At 41.4% G+C, this 15066-nt stretch overlaps 1 protein-coding gene and 1 long non-coding RNA gene across 5 annotated transcripts in view; one reads left to right on the top strand and one right to left on the bottom strand.

Moving 5' to 3' along the window:
- The window catches only part of LOC134353119 (uncharacterized), a 47377-nt gene that overhangs the window by 17363 nt on the left and 14948 nt on the right, over window positions 1–15066 (bottom strand). The window lies entirely within an intron of this gene.
- LOC134353118 (cytokine receptor common subunit gamma-like) overlaps window positions 1–15066 on the top strand; it is a 55367-nt gene that overhangs the window by 25492 nt on the left and 14809 nt on the right. For all 4 annotated transcript variants that reach the window (XM_063061046.1, XM_063061047.1, XM_063061048.1 and 1 more), the window contains exons 3-6: window positions 6225–6406; window positions 7838–7980; window positions 11667–11832; window positions 12789–12879. In XM_063061046.1, coding sequence (XP_062917116.1) covers window positions 6225–6406; window positions 7838–7980; window positions 11667–11832; window positions 12789–12879 — 582 coding nt within the window. The remainder of the gene's footprint in view (window positions 1–6224; window positions 6407–7837; window positions 7981–11666; window positions 11833–12788; window positions 12880–15066) is intronic.

Below are 15066 nucleotides of genomic sequence, written 5' to 3'. Positions count from 1 at the left end.
TCTCTGAAGTGTCAATACAGACAGCAGAGTGGTGAAAAGGCATAGGGCATGTGTGCTCTTGTAGATCAGGGCATAGAATATAAAGATCCGGGACATTATGTTGAAAATTTACAATACTCTGGTTTGTCTGATTGCTGCTAAATTCCAAGAGAGGGAATTTGTTGAATGTCTTTGAGATGGATTTTTAGAGCAGCATGTGGTTGAGCCCACTAGGGGAAAGACAATTCTGGACTGGGTGTTGTGTAATGAACCAGATTTGATTAGGGAGCTTAAGGTAAAGGAACCCTTAGGAGACAGTGATTATAATATGATAGAATTTACCCTGTAGTTTGAGAGGGAGAAGATAAAGTTAGATGTATCAGTATTACAGTGGAATAAGGGGAACTACACAAGCATGAGAGAGGAGCTGGCCAAACTTGGTTGGATGACGGCAGAACAGCAGTAGCTGGAGTTTCTGGGGCCAATGCTGAAGGGGCAGGATGAATACATCCCAAAGACGAAGAAGTATTATAAAGGAAGGATGAGGCACCCGTAGCTGACAAGGGAAGTCAAAGATAGAATAAAAGCAAATGAGAGGGCATATCATAGAGCAAATATTAGTGGGAAGTTAAAAGATTCGGACACTTTTAAAAATCAACAGAAGACAACTAAAGTACATAAGGAGAAAAATATGAAATATGAAGGTAATTTAGCCAAAATACAAAAGAGGATACCAAAAGTTCTTTCATATATAAAAAGAAAATAAGTGAGATGAGAATGAACATTAAACTGCAAAAAAATGATGCTGGAGAAGTAGTAATTGGGGACAAAGAAATAATGGATGAACTCAATAAATATTTTGTCTCAGTCTTCACTGTGGTAGATAGGTCCCCTAGACTACACTCCAGGGTTTTGAAAGAGATGGCTGAAGAGATTGCGGAGTCATTAGTAATGATTCTGGAATGGTTCTGGAGAACTGGTAATTGTAAATGTCAGTGTACTCTGTAAGAAGGGATGGAGGCAGAAGAAAAGACATTATAGGCAAGTTAGCCTGACTTCAGTGTTTGGGATGATGTTCATTATTAAGGATGAGGCTTCAGGGTACTTGGAAGTACATGATAAGGTAGGCCAAAGTCAGCATGGTTTCCCTAAGGGTAAATCTTGCCTGACAAATCTGTTGGAATTATTTGAGGAAATTACAAGCAGATTAGCAAAAGAGAGTCAGTAGATGTTGTTTACTTGGAAGTGAGATTGCTTAATAAGAGAAGAGTTATGGTATTACGGTAAAGATACTACCATAGATAGAAGAGTTGCTCAGGCGGCAGACGCAATATAGTGTAGGGAAGAGTATGGTCAAGCACTTTGGTAAAAGGAATAAAGGCATACACTATTTTTGAAGTAGAGAGATAATTAAAAAGCTGGAAAGGGAAATGAGAGTGCATGTACAGGATTACCTAGAGGTTAACTTGGTTGTTTCAATGAATGGCAAGGAAGGCAAATACAATGTTAGGATTCATTTCAAGCAGACTAGAATATAAGAGCAAGAATATGATGCTGAGGCTTTATAAGGCATTGGCGAGACCGCACATGGAATATTGTCAGCAGTTTTGGGCCCCCTATCTAAAAAATGATGTGTTGGCATTGGAGAGGACTAGAGCAGGTTCATGAGAATGATCCCAGGAAGGAAAGGGTTAATGTATAGGAGCATTTGATTGCTCTGGGCCTGTACTCACCGGAATTTAGCAGAATGAGTGGGATCTCTTTGCAACCTAGCATATATTGAAAGGCCTAGATAGAGAGGATGTAGAGAGGATATTTCCTATCGTGGGTGAGTCTAGGATGAAAGGGCACAACCATAGAGGAGAGGGTTATCCATATAGAACAGAAATTAGGAGGAGTTTATTCAACCAGCGGGTGAGGAATCTGTGGAATTCATTGCCACAGTCGACTATGGAGGCTAGGTCATTGAATATATTTAAAGCGGAGATTGACAGGTTGTTGATTAGTCAGGGTGTCAAAGATTAAGGGGAGAATGCAAGAGAATGAGGTCGAGAGGGATAATAAATGAACAATGATGGAAAGGCGGAACAGGCTCAATGGGCCGAGTGGCCTAACTCTGCACCTGTGTCGTCAGGTCTCGTTGTCTTATTGACTGAATTTGGAGTGCTGTGTACAGTATGGTTGCCACCCTATGGGAATGGCATGGATACAGTGGAGATTCACCAAGATATTGCCTGGTCTGGGGGACTATAGATATAGGGAGATGTCGAACAGGAGGCTGAGAGGTAACTTTTCCACAATTTCAAAGTTCAAAGTAAATTTATTTTGAAATTACATATATGTACTTTCAGAATCAGAATCAAGTTTATTATCACCAACATGTGTCATGAAATTTGTTAACTGAGCAGCAGCAGTTCAATACAATGCATAATATAGGAGAAGATGAATAGATCAATCAATCAATTACAGTATATGTATATTGAGTAGATTAAAATCATGCAAAAACAGAAATAATATATGTTAAAAAAGTGAGGTAGTGTTCGTGGGTTCAATGTCCATTAGGAGTTGGATGGCGGAGGGGAAGAAGCTGTTCCTGAATCACTGAATATGTGCCTTCAGGCTTCTGAGATTCGTTTTCTTGAAGGTATTCACAGTAAAAAGAAGAAACAATAGAATCAATGAAAGATCACACCCAACAGGACAAACAGCCAATGTGCAAAGAAAACAAACTGTGCAAATACAAAAAAAATAAGTCAATCATTCAATCAATCAATGAATCAATCAGCAATAAAGGTCATGGACATGAGATGAAGGTGAAAGTGAGTCCGTAGGTTGTGGGATCAGTTCAGTGATGGGGCTAGTGAAGTTATCCCCACTGGTTCAACAGCATGAAGGTTGAGGGCTAATAACTGTTACTCAACCGAGTGGTGTGGGTCCTGAGGCTCTTGTACCTGCTTCCTGATGGGAGCAGCAAGAAGGGAGCATGGCCTGGATGGTGCGGTCCTTGATGCTGGATGCTGCTTTCCTGCAATGGCACTCCATGTAGATGTGCTCAATGTTGGAAGGGCAGTATCCACTACGTTTTGTAGGCTTTTCCATTCAGGAGCATTAGTGTTTCCATACCAGGCTGTGATGCAATCAGTCAATATACTCTCCACTACACATCTATAGAAGTTTATCAAAGTTATGGATAACATGCCAAATCTTTGCAAACTTCTATGGTAGTGGAGGTGCTGGCATGCTTTCTTTATAACAGCTATTTGTTGGACCCAGGACAAATCCTCGGAAGTGATAACACTGAGGAACTTAAAGTTGCTGACCCTCTCCACCTCTGATCATCTGATGAGGACTGGCTCATGGACCTCCGGTTTCCTCCTCCTGAAGTCAATCATCAGCTTCTTGGCCTTGTCGAACTGAATGAGATGATGTTGTTGTGGCACCATTCAGCCAGATTTTCAATCTTCCTCCTATATGCTGATTCTTCACCACCTTTGATTCAGTCAATGAGAATGGTGTCGTCACCAAACTTAAATGTGGAATTGGAGCCGTAATTAGCCTCACGGTCATAAGTGTAAATCAAGTAGAGTAGGGGGCTAAGCACACACCCTTGTGATGCACCCAAACTGATGAGATTGTGGAGGGGATTTTTTTGTAAATCCAAACTGATTGATGTCTGCAAGTGAGGAAATCGAGAATCCATCTGCTCAAAGGGGTATAGAGGCCAAGGTCTTGGAGCTTATTGGTTAGTTTGGAGGGGATGATGGTATTGAATGCTGATCTGGAGTCAATGAACAGCATCCTGATGTATGCATGTTCACTGTCCAGATGTTCCATGGTTGAGTGAAGAGCCAATGAAATGGCACCTGCTGTTGCCTTGTTGTGATGGTAGGATAATTGGAGCAGATCAAAGTCACTTCTCAGGCAGGAGTTGACATATTTCATCATCAACCTCTCAAAGCACTTCATCACTGTGGATGTAAGTGCTATAGTCACTTCAGGCAAGCTTCCACATTCTTCTTAGACGCCAGTATAATTCAAGCCTTCTTGAAGCAGCTGTCAAGCCTTCTAGACAGCCAAAGCGAGAAGTTAAAGATATTGGTGAACACTCCAGCCAGCTGATCAGCTCAGGTCTTCAGTACTCGGCTAAGTACCCTGTCTGGGCCAGATGCTTTCCGTGGGTTCAACCTCCTGAAGGATTCTTTCACATCAGCCACAGAGTGTGAAGTAACAGGGTCATTGGGGCCTGTGGAAGTTAGTTTGTGAAGTTTCCTCTATGGTCAAGGCAAGCATAAAAAGGCATGTTGCTAGGAAGAGGACAGCCAAGGGATCAGATTTCCCGAAATCCACTCTAGGCATGGAACGGTAGGCATTCTTTATCGTAGTATAGCAGTGGTCCAGCATGTTCAGACCCCTGGTGCTGCGGGTAATGTTGTCCAGATTGGTAAAGTACTTGGTAAGTAAGTGCTCCAGCATTGACCTTCTTGATCAACCATGGGTCACAGGCTTTCAATTGCAAAGACAACCCCTTATCCCCTATCACCCAACTCATTTTAAATTCAATGCACTAAATTGCCCTGGATTAGATAGGTTCCTCCCATGCAGGACCTTACTAAAGCCCACATAGACTCCGCCAACTGCAATATCCTCATCAACATACTAAATTATCTCTTCCAAAAATTCAAATCAGGAATGCCAATTTGACGAAGCCATTTTAACTGTCCTTGAAAAGATCCCAAATCACAAAGTACAGATTAATCTTGATCCAAAAATCCGGAAAGATGATGCTGTGCTTGGACACATTGGCCAAACTGGGCCCAATCAAAGGTGCATTTGTTTGTCCCTTACGTCTTTTTTACAATCGCAAGTTAGTGTGGATGGTATTAATGCAAGTGCTGCAGTACTATCCCATCAGTGAGTTGCTCAATAATGATGGAGCTGGATTTATTGCATACAGTTGTTGTGTTGTCGCCATGGTGCTGAGAAGATACGCGGTCCAATAAAGATAGCGAGTGATTGCCTTGAATGTTTTTTATTGGTATCAAGACCCCGATGGACATTGGTAATTCACAATGCCGCATGTCCGGTTCACTGGTTCATTGGCGAAAGCAATGGCAGGGGAGCTGCGTTGCCACGGTGACACCAGTTGCAGCTGAATAGGAGACAAGATGCCGAGGCAGTCTGCGAGAGTCTCTGTGGTACACACTAGAATCCTTGCAGGGTAGAGAGCTGGTCACTCCTGTTGATCCTGCCCTCCAGTGTTCACCCAGAGGATGAACAAGCTGGACCAGGACAATCTACAGTCATGCCACTCAGGGACTTGGTCTATATTTGTTTTTCTTTGTGGCTGTATGTTTTTTTCTGAAATCATAACTATATTTGCTATTTGTGCTTTGTGCAGTTAGTAATGTGTTTGGTACTTGGTCCTGACGGAACGCTGTTTCATTTGGCTATATTCATGTATTGTTGAATAATAATTAAACTTGAACTTGAATTTGAAGAGACTGAAGGCACTGGAATCTGGAGCAACAATATTGTGCCACAGAAACTCAGTAAGCCAAGCAGCGTCTGTGAAGAATAAAACATTTTCAACATTTCAGGTTGAAACCTTGCATCACAACTGAGATTAACCCATAGTAACACATACAAAATGCTGGAGAAACTCAGCCGGTCAGGTTGCATCTATGGAGCAGCAGAAAGAGCTAATGTTTCGGGATGAAACCTTTCCTCAGGACTGTGAAAGGAGGGGGGAAGAAGTCAGAATAAGCAAGTGGGGCCAGGGGAAGGAGTACAAGCCAGAAGGTGATTGGTGAAACCAGGCGAGGGGGAAGGTAGATGGGTGAGGGAGAGGAGATGATGTGAGAGCTGCGAGGTGATCAGTGGAAAAGGTGAATGGCTGAAGAAGATGCATCTGCAGGAACTCTTGTGTTTCAGATTAATCAATTTCTTCAGAATGTTATCAGATAATCAGATGCTGAATTCTCATTATCAATATGGAATAGATCATGATCAGATGCTTTCAGTTAATGCTTCAAAGTGGTGATGATTCAACATGGAATTTATCTTATCAAGTTCCATTCAGAAAATACTTGTTTTTCAAACAAGTAGCACTGATTAAAAAAAACAGTACTATGTGTATGAATTTTTAGACTATCTTTCTTTCTTTTTATCATTTCATAAGTATAACTTTTATAATGTTTAATTTCCCACTCATAACAGAAAATATGGCTACTTGCTTTTCTTTGCAGGTATTTCTCACAACAACCACAGGAATGTAGGAACTACATTCAGCAGGGTGGCTATAACTTTGGATGCAATTTCTCGGCCGATGGCATTATACAATTCAAAGACTTTCACATTTTCATAAATGGATCCAGTGATTCAGGAAACATTACAACAAAAACCAAAACGTTTCAGCTCCAGGACCAAGGTAAGAGTATTTGTTAACAAAGCACTGGCTGAGATTGGTAAAGCCAAAATCACACAAGAAGTTGACTTTGGAGAAGATTATTCTATTTATTTATATTAATGTTCAGTGACTGAAGAAGTGTGTCAAAAAAAAAGTTCCAGCTCAGATTAAAGCTGAGAGAACTCAGAACTAGTATAACACTTGGAGCCAGTGATGTCAATATAAATTAACTGATGGGTTTCTGTAAAGTACTTAGGTCCTGGCAGTATTATTCTTGTAGGGCATGGTGCTGTTAAAGATATCGTAGATTGAGTTAATTGGGCATATTACACATAAATCTTCAAAGGTGATCATAGATGTTGTTGACTTGCATGTCATCACATTAATTTCTGCTGATAGCATTCTATTATGTAATGGTTTGCTCTGAATTTTAAGGCAATCTATCCTCAAATAATCAATGGTGAGCTCAGTTGCAAAACTAGAGTTTTTGCTGGTTTGGATTTCAATATTTGGCTGATTTGCCAGTTAACTTGATTCTACCCAATTCTCTTAATTTTATCAATGGTTTCTGATTTGTTATTGTGACTCTGAATTGCTGCACTGGGTCTGACCCCAGCAATGACCATGGCGTTAAAACCAGTAATTTACATTCAAAAAGTAAGTCTGTTATTTATTTAGTAAGAAAATAATTCAATATAAATGATGAACTAATAGTTACACATAATTTAATAATCAGATGAAGAAATGAATCTTTGTGAAAAAGCTTCAAAGAGATGTCTTAGGCAAGTTAATTTTGAGTTTTAAATCTCTGATCAAAGAAGGACCAGCATTTAGTTTGAAAGTTTCAGGTGGGATGGTAGAGTACTGCTCAACATAACACTTTAGAGGGCAAACAACCCACATATAATTTCCTCCACTGTCTGTAAGAGTTTGTACATTCTCTCTGTGGCTGTTTGGGTTTTCTCCAGGTGCTCTGCTTTCCTCCCACATTCCAGAGACATATGGTTAGGGTTAGTGAGCTGTGGGCATGCTAGCTTGGCACCAGAATCACGGTGACACTTGCAGGCTGCCCAGAACAATCCTCGCTGATTTGATTTGATGAAAAGTACACATTTCACTTTGTGTTCGTTGTACAGGTGACAAATAAAGCTAATCTTTTATCTTTTGAACGTTTCATGATCACCATTGTTGACTCCAGCTTTTTATTTCAGATTAATTCATATCATCTGGACAGTATGCAATCAAATATGTCTACAGATCTGTAACCAATGTGTCTAGATATTTAATAATGTAGCAAATTTTCTTCCATATCCTACAGATGAGGAAATTGCAATATCCAATCTTTGGATTGAATTTGAACTGATGCCCAAATTCTTCTGAAGAAGCTCCACTGTGATAATCTTGGATTAAGCTCCTTTTCTAACAGGACTAAAATTCTTTGCTACATTTCAGTGCAACCCTTTCCACCTGCAAACCTGATAGTGAATACTACAGAAAACAATGGTCTCCTCCTGGAATGGGATGCTCCAATGGGAACAGCGAGATGTTTGGAATATGAAATCAGGCACCAGAATAATAAGGACAAGGAGTGGCAGGTACAGAGTGGCAGTGACTACATGATGAACATGAGTTTCCTATCGAGGCTAATAACTAACTTTTAAGAGTGGGTTAGAGCAGCAGAAGTGGTGTAACACCTTCCACTGTCAATTAAGATGAAGGACTCCTCCCTCTGGCAACTTGATTGGATCAAGCTCCCCTCTGTTGGTCTTCCCTCACACTGAAGGAAATCTGGTTTTCAGCTGGTAAAATAGACATAGAGCTATAGGATAATGCACATAAATCAGCCATGATGGAATGGCAGAGCTGATTCAATGGGTGAATGTTCTTATGTCTTATAGTCTTATGGCTCAGCTTGTACATGGCAACCAAGATATCTTCCTAAGCTGGTTCCATATGCCTTATTTTGGTCATATGCCTTTGTAACTTTCCTATACATGTATGAACCTGTCCAAATGTCTTTCAAATGTTGTCATTGTTCCTGCCTCCCTCACTTTCTGTGGAAGCTCATTCCATATATCCACCACCCTCTGTGTGAAAATCTTGTCCCTATTCCAACTGAAATGATATCAGTTTAAAGCTGTTTCATGGAAAAAAAAGACTTGGGGAAAGATCTTGATATCCTGGTCTCTCTGCCTGGAATCACCACATTACTCCATGAAACTGAAAGGAACATCTGTATCTATATATGTCTGAACTGGTTGTCCATCTTAACATTTCACTTGTTCATGATAGTTTTTTTTTTCATACTTCCTTGTGCTATTTTCAGTAGCGTTTTCTATTTTCTTATACAACACATATGGATTGAATGAGTTTTCAGTAGTTCTCAATACTATTTTATCACTTCCCTAAGTGTCATTCATCCTCAAAGGCAATGCATTTCCACAATATCATTATCTGCTCAGTCATAAGGGTTTAGAAAATGAAGTATTTTCCGATTATTTTCAAAATGCAAGTAAGAATACTCCCAACGTTGAGTTTGAGTGAAGGGAGATTTATTCTACATCCAGCTTCCCAATTTCACTTGGAGCACCTGATTATTAACTTTCTTTCAGCAGCCTGTCATTGCATAATGCCATTAAAGTATGTGACATAAATGTTATTAAACAAAATTTGACTGATTTAATGAAAATTAAAAACAAAACTGTATGAGCTGGAAATTAAAATAAAAGAAAATTCTGGAACTTCTTAGAAGGTCAGTCTGTCACTGTGGGAACGTTTCACAAAGAAGCCCTTGCCTTAGACCTGGGAGGGAGAGAAAAGACGCAAACACCAGGAATTCTGCAGATGCTGGAAATTCAAGCAACACACATCAAGGTTGCTGGTGAACGCAGCAGGTCAATATACCCTGAGGTGTTGGAGCCGGCGAGATCAATGGCAGAGGCTTCAATCTGAAGTTCAATGCCTGCTAGCACCCGGGCCAGCAGGCTCTGGGGTCTGCAGATGTAGGATCTTGCGATCTTTGTTTAACATGACAAAGTCAAAAAAACGGCGATTGCAGGCATGGATCTGACAGCTGCAATCTGAAATTCGTGCCTGCTAGCGTCTGGGCCAGGCCGCAATCTGAAGTTGACCTGCTGCGTTCACCAGCAACTCTGATGTGTGTTGAAGGAGAGAAAAGAAGTTTGTTAAGCTGCAGGAAAGAGAGGGGATGGAAGATGTCTCCAATAGGGTAAAACTAGGGTGGCCATGGAGTTAAGCTGTAAACAGGGTATCTAGTTAATGAGTGAATAGTTTTCTGGTCACTCATTGACCGTTTTCTGCATTTCGTGATAATAATGTGGCCTTCTCTAACTTACTGAAACCAAGTATAAACTAAGCATCTGTTTTGCAGAGCCCCTGTGCTTTGCGATGGGCATCTTGAGTTCCTGACTGCATACAATTTCAGCTCCCCTACTCACTCCCATGTTGCCCTAGTGTTCTTGCCCCATGCACACTCATGCATCCATGATGAAGGTTCTCGAATTGAAACATCAGTTGTCCATTTTCATCCATACATGTTGCCTGACTTGATGAGTCCTTCCAGCATTTTATGTGTTGTGTCCATCCACCTTAATTTTCCACTTCTTTTTTTCACCTTTCCTAGTCCCCTCAATCACCTGATCCCCCCTGCCCATCATCCAATCCCCACCTGATTCAACCAGCTTCTATCCCTTGCACTAACCAATCATCTCTCCATTCCATCCCGCTTATGGTTATACACTGGCAGTCTTTCCTCTTCCATCCCAGAGCTGATGTAGGATCTTGATCCTAAATATCAGCTTTTAACTTTTTGCCTCCACAGATGCTACCTGACTTGCTGAGTTCTTCCAGCATTCTGTTCTTTGTCCTAGGTTTCAGCAGTCTCATTTGTCTTCAGGCTATAACTGATAACATCAGAATCAGGTTTATTATCACTGGCATGCGACGTGAAATTTGTTAACTTAGCAGCAGCCATTCAATGCAATACATAATATAGAAGAGAAAAAATAAAATAAAAATAATAATATATGAATAAGTAAATCAATTACAGTATACTTATATTGAATAGATTAAAAATGTGCAAAAAAAACCCAGAAATACTGCATGTTAAAAAAAGTGAGGTAGTGTCCAAGGGTTCAATGTCCATTGAGGAATCGGATGGCAGAGGGGAAGAAGCTGTTCCTGAATCACTGAGTGTGTGCCTTCAGGCTTCTGTACTCCTACCTGATGGTAACAGTGAGAAAAGGGCATGTTCTGGGTGCTGGAGGTCTTTAATAATGGACGCTGCCTTTCTGAGACACCGCTCCCTGAAGATGTTCTGGGTACTTTGTAGGCTAGTACCCACGATGGAGCTGACTAGATTTACAACCCCCTGCAGCTTCTTTCAGTCCTGTGCAGTAGCCCCGCTCCCCGCCCCCCCCCCCCCCACCATACCAGACAGTGATGCAGCCTGTCAGAATGCTCTCCACAGTACATCTATCGGAGTTTTTGATTGTATTGGTTGACATGCTAAATCTCTTCAAACTCCTAATGAAGTAAAGCCACTGTCTTGCCTTCTTTATACCTACATCGATATGTTGGGACCAGGTTAGATCCTCAGAGATCTTGACACACAGGAACTTGAAACTGCTCACTCTCTCCACTTCTGATCCCTCTATGAGGATTGGTATGTGTCCCTTCATTTTACCCTTCCTGAAGTCCACAATCAGTTCTTTCCTCGTAGTGACATTATGCCAGGTTGTTGCTGTGGTACCACTCCACTAGTTGGCATATCTCACTCCTGTACGCCTTCTCGTCACCACCTGAGATGGTTGTATTGTCAGCAAATTTATAGATGGTATTTGAGCTACACCTAGCCACACAGTCATGTGTATATAGAGAGTAGAGCAGTGGGCTAAGCACACACCCCTGAGGTGCGCCAGTGTTGATCGTCAGCGAGGAGGAGATGCCATCACCAAACCACACCGATTGTGGTGTTCCGGTTAGGAAGTCAAGGATCCAATTGCAGAGGGAGGTACAGAGGCCCAGGTTCTGCAACTTCTCAATCGGGATTGTGGGAATGATGATATTAAATGCTGAGCTATAGTCGATGAACAGCATCCTGACGTAGGTGTTTGTGTTGTCCAGGTGGTCTAAAGCCATGTGGGGAGCCATTGCAATTGCATCATTGAGACTGAGAACACATTGTTAAGTTCTGTATTTTGATATTAAACTCATCATCACATTTGACTACATTCCACTTTTTCATGATTCCTCCATGTAGAAAGCATCAGTCACGATACAGACAAAGTTTAATTTGGCAAGTGTGGATCCAGAGAAGTTCTACACCTTTCAAGTGAGAAGCAAGATTAACATGTATTGTGGCACAACTGAACTGTGGAGTGAGTGGAGCCTCCCTGTTCACTGGGGTAAAAGTGATACCCAAACAGGTAAATTAAACATGCAAGTAAAACCGTTGACAAGATCTTGATAAAACGTGTCTTAAGGATGTTCTATTCTAAAGTTGCTTCTGATGACGTGGGCTTTCCACCTGCTGGGAGTCAATAGCAAGTGTTATTTGGAGTTGGAATGGTTGGGAGGAAAGGTATGCAACTTTTAGAGCCAAAGAGCACTGCAGCACATAGACAGAACTTTCAGCCCATCTAGTCAGTGCCACCCTGATCTTTTGCCTCGTAGAATTGCCTGCACGCAGACTATAGACCTTCACACCTCTCTTATCCATGTACCTATTCAAACTTCGCTTAAATGTTACAATTGAACCCACCATCTACTGGTTAAATGAATGGTACTAAATGAGTTGAAAGAAACCCCTCCTCCAAAAAAAATCATTCCAGGCGCTCCTCTTCATTTCATTATAGTGTGAACCAACTTAACAAAATCCAAGATTCCAAGACAGTTCATCATGGTGATTCTCAATGAGTGAATCTGGCAAGGCAGATAATTCTCACATGGTGATGGGGGTTTGTTGTGAGTAGGTAGAGGTCCACTGGCCCAGTTCTAAAAATCCCTTCATTAACAATAGTGCTCAGATCTCCCAATATCTCCCAAAGCCTGCCCAACTGGATAAACCAGCAGGTGGCATTAGTGATACCAATTCAGAACTCTCAATTAGTACTATACACCTTCTAAAGTTTCTTAATTTCACGTGAGATGTTCACATGGTGTGGCAGTAAGAATTGTTAGCATACAGAACAGACACAGACAGGGAGAAAACGTGTTTCCTGGTGAAATGTATAGTCGATCAAATAGTGATCAACAAATGGGGCGAAATACTTATTTAGGGATGGAGCTAAAGCATTGTAGGTGGCAGGGAATTTTAAAGATAATAACAGAATTATAAAGAAAATCTGAAATAATGAAAAGTATGCGTTGTTTTATCTTGCAGAAAATTCAAAAGAGACTTTCAAAACCTACATCACCGTGGTTTCCCTATCGGTATTAATTTTACTTGTAATCTGTCTCATAAGGATAGAAAGGTAAGGTCCCAAAGATTAGCATACATATAAAATACTACCTCATGCTGTGCTGCATTCCTCTGCTACTTGTACATTATCAGGGGCATGCTGCTCCACGATAGGCCACAGAATGCACACAATATTATAGCCACCTTACCTGGCATAGGGTCCATTTCTATGAAGGGCTGCTCTTAGAAACACAGTCAGTGAAGCTCAATAGATAGGCGTGACTCTACAGTTCCTTTGGATCAAAGCTATGTAATTTTCTGATGTGATTGAGGGGAGGTCAAGTGGTGGGATGATGTTACACCAGACTAGGAGCCTATGTAGTAATATCCTACTGGTCGGGACCAAAATCTGAAGAAACATGAACTTTCAAAGATAAAGATTTAAAGATTACTTTATTTGTCACATGTACATTGGGTAGGAAGATGGAGGTATGTCTCTACCAAAGGAGGTGTAAGGTGTTCCTTCCCTCCGTAGCCTGCAAGTCGTTTTTGGGCAAGATGTAGCACCTGCTTAGCCCCCCCGCCGATCAAGGTCAGGTGAAGTCATGGGAGCAGCTGGTGCACATCACAAGTCCTGGCTAGGGTCACTTGTCTTGTAAAGACACTGCCCAGAATGGGAAGCCACTTCTGTAGCAAAATTTGACAAGAACAATCATAGTCATGGAAAGTTCATTTTCGCCAACATCATACGACATGGCACGTAATGAATGAATGAATGTACACTGGAACATTGAAACATAGAGTGAAATGCATAGTTTTTGTGTTAACTCCCAACACAGTCCAAGGGTGTGCTGGAGGCAGTCCACAAGTGTTGCAGTTATTACAGAGCTGACATCCTACCAACCTTAACCCATATATCCTTAGGATGTGGGAGGAAACAAGAGCTCTTGGAGGCAACCCATGTGGTCACCAGGGAGAATATACAAACCCTTTACAGGCTGTGGCAGGCATTGAGTCTGGGTCACTGGGGTTGTAACAGCGTTAGGCTAGTGGCAACGCTGCCACACCACTCTAATGCTGAGAAGACTCCTAGGGGGAGAAATAAGCAATGTTCAGATTCAGATTTATTTGTCCCATGTACATCGTAAAATACAGTTTGGGTTAACATCCAGTAGACCAAAGAAAGTGCTAGGGCAGCCCGCAAGTATTGCCACACATTCTGGCACCAACATAGCATGCTCAGTTCTTGGTTTATCTCCATCGACTCTTGTCTGTTTGAACTTTGCTCTTTTTCCTCTCACTTTATGCTTTCTTTCTCGCCTCATTCATCCTTTCCTGTCGGTCAGATTTGGGAACTGGTATTGCTGCCTCCCTTCTGTCACAACTGCGTGAATCAAACAAAGGGGTTGCTCGGTACGGTACTTCTCAGTTAAAACAACAGCAGGACACCCAAGTATCTGATGAAGGGTCTCAGCCCGAAACGTCAACTGTTTATTCCTTTCCGTAAATGCTGCCTGACCTGTTGAGATCCTCCAGACTTTTGTATGTGTTACTTTAAACGTCCAGCAACTGCAGAATCTCTCGTGTCACAGATATCTGTCCTTGCATTTGCAGTATATAATTATCTTGATCAATAGAATGTTTATTCAGTTCTGTTACTCCTTCTATGGAACATTCAGGCAAATTTTCGGCAGAGAAGTCTTGCACTAGAAAAGCCAGGTAAGATATTAGGCACAATTGTATATGCATGCATGTAAGTGCCATCACAAAAAGGGCACAACAGAGCCTCTACTTTGTTAAAAATTTGCATAGATTTGGCATGCTATTTGAAATTTTGACAAGCTTCTCTTGATGCACAGTGGAGAGAGTCCTGACTGGTTGCATCACGACCTGGTATGGAAACACCAGTGGTCAGGAACAGAAGAAGCTACAGAAAGTGATGGATACAGCCCAGTTCAACATGGGCAAAGCCCTCCCCACCATTAATCACATTTACAAAGAAGGAAGCAGCATGTATCATCAAGGACTCCCTGTATCCAGGCCATGCTCTTGACTCACTGCTACTAGCAGACAGGAGGGTCACACACCACTAGGTTCAGTAACAATTATTACACCTCAAACCACAGGCTTTTGTAACAGTGTGGATAACTTCATTCACCTCAAATCCAAACTGATTCCACAGCCTACAGGCTTCCTTTCAAGGACTACAAATCATGACCTCAATATTATTTATTTATTTTTCATTTGCACAATTTGTCTT

The sequence above is a fragment of the Mobula hypostoma genome, chromosome 10, assembly GCF_963921235.1.
Source record: "Mobula hypostoma chromosome 10, sMobHyp1.1, whole genome shotgun sequence".
Lineage (NCBI taxonomy): Eukaryota > Metazoa > Chordata > Chondrichthyes > Myliobatiformes > Myliobatidae > Mobula > Mobula hypostoma.
The sequence above is the reverse complement of the archived record's forward strand: the minus strand, read 5'-3'. Positions and strand labels throughout refer to the sequence as shown.